The 7500-nt window shown below is 35.7% G+C and overlaps 1 protein-coding gene across 1 annotated transcript in view; it reads left to right on the top strand.

The window, feature by feature from the left end:
- LOC135222421 (uncharacterized) overlaps positions 1–7500 on the top strand; it is a 117390-nt gene that overhangs the window by 15736 nt on the left and 94154 nt on the right. The window contains exons 4-5 of the mRNA XM_064260506.1: positions 3277–3351; positions 4843–5144. Coding sequence (XP_064116576.1) covers positions 3277–3351; positions 4843–5144 — 377 coding nt within the window. The remainder of the gene's footprint in view (positions 1–3276; positions 3352–4842; positions 5145–7500) is intronic.

The following is a 7500-nucleotide window of genomic DNA, read 5'->3' as shown; positions in this document are numbered from 1 at the left end:
TCTGTCAACTAACGCTTCAGTTATCCATCACATTTACTGACGAAATACCTTTACGAATTTGTCACTTCAGTTCTTCTACCACCATTGATAATATTTATTAATCCCTCTTTCTGGTTAATGACACCAGAGAACTTAAATCAAAGGAACAATTCATCCGCCTCTCGGGCTTCCATCTACACATCTCTTCACAGCCAACGCTAAAAACATGCATGGAAAGTGTTTAACACACAGTGATATTCCCAACCACAAACGACACAAAAGCTTGCATAAGTGTATAAATTGTATGAAATAAAGAAATAAAAAAACTACAAAATTACTGCTCTGTTTTTGCCCTACCAAAATTTTGTTGACAAGGGAACTATATTTGGCTCACCTAAGCTCAAGTGAGCTTTTCTTATTAGTATTTGTAAGTGGAGATCACTGTAAATAGCAAAACTACGGCGGGGGGGGGGGGGGGTGGGGGGGGGGGGAGCATTTCACAATCTTCTCTAGAATTACTGGTTTCTCGTGTAATGTCGATTCAAGTTTGCTCTAACCATAGCCCACGAAGCCATGGTGAGGCCACAGTAGGGTTCCAAAGTTTTACATAAAAAAACATGGGAAAATTCTTAGTTACATACTTGCAAGTGCAGGAAGCTGGCCCATGGTTTTCTTGTAATTATCATAACCATTACTACTACTACTACTACTACTACTATTACTACTACTGAGGGTTTAGCTCGAACGACTGCCTTAGCTCTCATACCATATAGGTCATCCATTGTAAGCTCCTTGGTATAAGCATGAATAAAATGGCAAAACTAACAATATGTCCATAGAAACTAACCATTCATTTTGCTGCTCCAGCTTGAATCTAAAGCTTCCACCCGCCCAAGAAAACTTTGACAAACTTACTATCTCCATGTCCCATGGGATTTATTTTTCATCCTTAAAAAACTAAGCAACTCATCAATCGTCGGTCAAATGATTTTATCGCACTTACCGATCGATAGCTGGACGGGAAATGAACCTTCATTTCCAATTCTCTATTTATCCTTTCTTCTTGTATCCGGATAGCTGTTCGAAAACAACTCTAAGGTATATATATATATATATATATATATATATATATATATATATATATATATATATATATATGCATATATATATATATATATATATATATATATACATTGTTTTCCTCGATGTTAATGATATTGTATGAATAAGGTGATGATGAAGACAACCCATGAAAGAATTTCGATGGCAAATAGCACTGTTGGAACGTCCATGAAACTAATTTACCTCAACGTAACAATGTAAAGAATTATACTGATCAGCTACTGTAAATAATATCAATAAAGGTTTTAACACTCACCATCACCCGGAGAAAGCGAGGGTGTCCCCCAGAATACTGGGCGTGGTTTAACACACAATAATAAATATCTTTTTATAGAAGGTATTCGTCAACGATGGTCTTCTCAGTGCTCTATCAATGTCAGTTTAAAAATATGGCCGAGTGACCCACTATATATACATTACAAGCAAATTTAGTAAAATGCGCCCGAATGACGCAATATATTCACTACACACAAGATCAGTACGTCTACAACTTACTTCTTGCTACGTTAAGTGACGTTTGAACTTTGCTTCTCTCATGAAACTAGCCAGGTGAACACTTTGGTTCTTGAAATGAACGCGACCCAGAAATTTCTGAAACTATCACAACAGCCATTATATGAATAGCTAACCCACAAGTTTTCGTATGGTAATTTGCATACTCATGATACTCATGGACAGAATTACGTTTTCACTGGGCCACTGTTTGTTATCCTAAAAACTCTCCATTATATATATATATATATATATAATATATATATATATATATATATATATATATATATATATATATATATATATATATATATATATATATATATATATATATATATATATATATATATATATATATATATATATATATATGAAACAAGCAAACTATTGCTGCCACTCAGGTGACTGACCCGGTTGATTGCTCTATTCCAATCACTCCTACCTCCAGCACTATAGTTGGAATGAATAATTTTTTAATGTATCACCATTTCAAAGGCTTTTTAGAAACTAATTTCAGGTTTAGCAACTAAGGACAAGCTGCTATTAGGAATGAGCGTTTTTAACATCTAGATCGAACAAATGATTTTCGAATAGTCGCTGAACAACTGTTGTAGAACCGACCAGAAAACGTTTCTTTCATTATTATTCCTTGTTCTTGCAGGAGCTCATCACATAAGAACACCATCAGCTTTGGCAATGGGAATCTTATGGCAAAGGTAGTTCGTAATTCAAAAATGGATAAAAGTGACCTCACACAGCGTTAGGAAAGAATAAAAATTATTATTTCAGTTCACTTTAAAAAAAGAAATAAAAAAAAGAAATAAACCTAAGATGTTTCCATTTGAGAGAGAGAGAGAGAGAGAGAGAGAGAGAGAGAGAGAGAGAGAGAAGTATTAAAGAATGATGAAAAATAAGCTGTAGGGGGCCAAAGCTCTTATGACATACAACTTGTGCAATTGCCAGGATCGGTTATTACTTCTCCGTAAGAAGTTGGAACGGGGTCAGTTTTTCATTACCGTACGCGTGAGTTCATAACATATCTTAAGAAGTGGTGGACAGATCTTGATGAAACTTGACATATGTCTAATCGGTGACCTTCTAGATACGATTAACTTGAGAGGGAGGGATCTAACTCAGAAATGAAGATCGGTTCCACGGAAACAACCTTATCTATTATAGAGCATAAGAAATTTTCGGTACTTTATACGTTTCATAACTGAGAACATATCTGTGAGGTCTTTTTCGTACTTCAAAATCATAAAGACAATTTTCTAATAATTATATCGAAGTATTTTGACGTTTAAAAACAAGAGGGCTTGGCTTGACCATAGTGAAGGTGTGATTGCTAAATGACTGAAAAAAAGGTTTATTTTTGTAAGAACATGAAAGTCAAGAATAAACCCCTAATTGGTACGAGTGAGATCAATTTATTTTACAAGAAATACTTGGGTGTACGAAAATAAATTTCCATTGCAAGATCAAAATATAGTCAGCCTTAGATTTCAATTTATGGGCTTATTAAAAAAGTCTTTAGAGAATTTTAGGCTATCTAGAAAACGTAAATTTCATATTTATTGCGAATATTTCTTTTTAAAGAAAGCCAAGTCGTGGTTTCGACTACGTTCTTACCCTTAAAATATCTAAAATTATTGAAACTTAGTGATATTCTTTGGAATTTTGCAGGATGGGGAAGCGCATCGATATAAGCGCTCTGGAACTTTAATTCGCTCACCATTTTTCTACTGGGCTCATGTATATGTATGTCTATATATATATATATATATATATATATATATATATATATATATATATATATATATATATTATATATATGAGACTAACATTTTTCCGGAACTGACGCTATCGAAAACTTAAGGATATAACTAACATACAAAACGCACATTAATGGTCATATGTTTCAGTATTTGTCTCTAGTTGTTATTCTTAGGTCCCTCAGGACTTTGATGCAATAATTTCGACAATTTCGAAGATAGTACCGCGAAATTAAAAGCAAAATAGAAACACGTTAAAGTTCCAAAGCGCTTATGCACTTCCAATCCTGCAAAAATGCAACAAAAATGTACGGAGCGGTTTTGATCACTTTACTTACCATCAATCTAATGTTCAATTTCTTCAAACATTTCAAGGGTAAGAGCGTAGTCAAATCCGGGACTAGCTTTCACTAAAAATAAATGTTCGTAATAAAGAAGAAAATCACGTTTTTTGCATAGCCTATTATTTTGAACTTGCGCTTATAATTTAACTTTACATAAACAACAGTAATTCTCGTAAAGTAAACTTTCCTCATCTCTTAATAATGAGAGGTTTATTCTTGTTTTTTTTTTCATATGTTTTCCGAAATCTACCCTCTCCCCAGCCTTTTATCCCCATCGTACTATTCAATGGATACGCAAACTACCCATGGCAGAATTTCCACACGAATGGAAAATGTATTTCCTTATGCAAAGTGAGGCGAGGAAAACGGAATGAATATCAGATATTTTCATTTCACAGTTGTTTTGCTGATGAAATCTGGCCAAATCACAAAGCTCTATTTGTCATCACGAAAACCATTTCATAATCCAAACACTCATTTCCCGCTTCTGAATCAGATTATCTTTGCCATCCCGTGTAAAGGGTTTTCGTCTGTTTGCACGAGTACTTGGTTAAATGTTGCTCATACATACATACACATACACATACACAAACACGCACGCATACACATATATGTACATATAAGTAGCTAGCCACATGAAAGGTGAAGAATTAAAGACCAGGTACTTGGTCTTTAATTTTTCACCTTTCATGTGGCTAGCTACGTACTACATATTTGTCACGTGCAGTTTGGTGACTTATTGCTGTTATGTATACATATGTGTGTGCGTAAGAACCCTGTCTAAAATAGCCTATAGAGATTCCGTAGCCATGATTTGTTCCAGCAACGCGCTATTCCGTTAATAGCAATATTAGTGTTTTCTCTAAATCAAAGTAAGCGTTTCATGCCAAATGCGCCATAAATGAAAAAAAAAACATGCTAAATTGAAAGAACTTACTAGAATTTATATAATTAAACACTTTACAGGAAAGATATAACCTAATAATTCTTCTTCCAAGATTTTCATAATCTAGAAAACATATCAAAACTTAATGTTATCTGGAAATTTCCTTCAATTCTGCCCCCATGAAAAACTGCATTTCCATTCTGGCTCATTATGCATTTTTATTGATTTATTTATTTCTCATCCTCAGAACGGCAAGCCACTGACTCTGAACGTGAACGGCGGCCAGGTGTTCAAAACCTCAGCTCGACACCGACCCCGCCCCGCCACCCACGCTTACACCACCAACAACAAGTTCGCCCCCGCCACCACCGTCAGCAGCAACAGCAGCGGCAGTAGCGGTGGCCACCGATCGTCCTTGCATCACCACCCAGGAGCGCCGCAGGTTCCATCTCATCATGACCACCTGCAGATGACCCCCTTGACTGTGCCCCTTCTGCCCCACGTCGCCCCAAGACCCATTCTCACTCAGAGGACTCCGCCGCCTAGCAGGTAAGAGGATTTGTACACTTCCGTTCCTACCTACCTACATATATACATATATTATATATATATATATATATATATATATATATATATATATGATGTATATATATATATATATATATATACACACACACACACACACATATATATATATATATATATATATATATATATATATATATATATATATATATATATATATATTTATATACACACGAGGACAGTGAAAATGGAAAACATAATGCCCACGTTGGGGTGTAACGTGACTAAGACGAATAAGGAGAAAGTGAGGCTTAACTGCAAAGTATGTGAAAGGCCAGATTCTTGAAGTATAGCAGATCAACATTCATGGAATACGGAAATTCAAAAGAATGTATATATATATATATATATGCATATATAATATATATACATGCATATACATCTACATATCTTTTTCACAAAACGCTGTTCTCCTTTAAGAGGGCGTTTCCCGAATTAAGGCAAGACAACGATCACTGCCACACTCATAATTTAACTGCTGAATCGTGCATGGACCCCTGTCCACTGCAGAAGATTTCCACATCAGCCACTCCATATCCCCGAAAATGGAGTGTCACTTGACTTTGTCTAGTACGAAGTCTCTTGTTTCCTGGATGTAGGTACCTCCCTTGTAAAAAGTATATCCTGTCATCCCTACGTCTTCCTATCTTCTGACTTGTGCACTCTTCTCACCAACCGATCAGCCTCCATTGTTCACTCACTACCAACACATCAAGATTCTCTGTCTCATCATTTCCACCGGCACTAACCAATTTACAGCAACGCATCTCAACCTTTTTAACCCTTTCCTTTCTTTTTGATACCACATATACCTTATAAAAATTTATCGGTACAGTTTCCACATCTTTAAAATTACAATCCAAATTTACACCTTTCTCCCACAAAGGATGGTTGGTTCAGCAATCCCTTCAGTAGACACTCCTAATCATCGCATTTACCTCGCTGCCTTCCTTGCAGTATCAAACTTTGTATTTTGGGGTTCATCCGATCAGCAACGTTAAGCAACATTGGGTCTGAACAGTAAATAAGAGCACAAGGTCATGGTCAGAAATAGAGGCATAGGGCTACTCGACCCATCCCAAAGCGTTAGCCAATAAACGGAGGAGTAACACTGGCGTGACAATTAGCGTCACCAGGGCAATTCTCACCGTGTGTGGGACCCTCGAGTCCAGTCATCGGGTGAAATGACCTCACCTCATGGAATTGCCTCAGCTTATAATTCCATGTGAGGTCAGAGGAAGGAAGGAATGGCATCATGGAACCAGTCGTTTGCGTGTGGGGACGTTTGTGGTGCTTCCATAAATCAGGTTCCTGCATACTTAAATTAACTACTTACTCCATTTCATCAGTATTTATTATATTCATATTATGTTACACTTACAGTTTATAGTTAGATATACTTGATTTGCTTCTCTATTTACACAAAATTTTGTTTTTGTGAAAATTAACTCGTAAGTTTGTATGTAATAGTAGCCATTTTATTCAGCTTTTCAGATCAAATTTCACTAACATACACAGGACATGTTACTGACGTTCCAATTAATAATCTGCACTGAAAAAAATAAAGCAATTAACATATGTTCATCACCGTTACTCATGACAATTAATTTCTATTCAAATTTCATAATCATTTCTTCGAGCATAACGCTCAGGCAAAATGAAAAACAAAGGAAATATTTCGATTACTTGAACAATTAAAATCTTGTCTACAGACAGAAAGCTAAAGGTAAATGATGTTGAAGGAAACTGATAATATTAAATTAACTAAAAAAAAATTTTTTTTTTTTGGTGGTGTGCGCATTCCTCGTGGTTCAAGTTTGAGGAAATGACTAACTACGGCACTCAATTAAGAACCTCAAGATAGTTTCTATAATTCATACTCTTTTGAATATAAAAGCACCTTAAATGCACTACATAATTAAATTGCATTACCCGGTACCAGTCCCCACTTTTAGATTCTTTGCAAAACAGATTGTCCGAAATAAGAGCTACTTCATTTCTTGCAGGTGACCTTACAAATGGTTCCAGAGGAACATCGAGAAAATAATTTTTATCGAACCGGTAACAAAACCGTACAAATTTAAATATAATCATAAAAAAGTGTTCATCTACAGTACCTACAAAAAAAATTACGCCTGCGCCTTCTGTAACATACATTCAGTGACATAACTGGGAGAGTTTTGTTTCTCTGAAATGGCAAAATAGTTAGCATGATTGAAAGGATGAATCTGATGTACTGGGATGTCTCGAACGAGTGGAAAGAACAGAGGGAGATAACTTAGTGGAAAAAACCGTTGATTTCGGTGGAATTGGCCGGCAA

This window comes from Macrobrachium nipponense, chromosome 3, assembly GCF_015104395.2.
Source record: "Macrobrachium nipponense isolate FS-2020 chromosome 3, ASM1510439v2, whole genome shotgun sequence".
In the NCBI taxonomy this organism is placed as follows: Eukaryota; Metazoa; Arthropoda; class Malacostraca; order Decapoda; family Palaemonidae; genus Macrobrachium; species Macrobrachium nipponense.
Note: the sequence above shows the minus strand (reverse complement) of the source record. Positions and strands in the feature narration are given on the sequence as shown.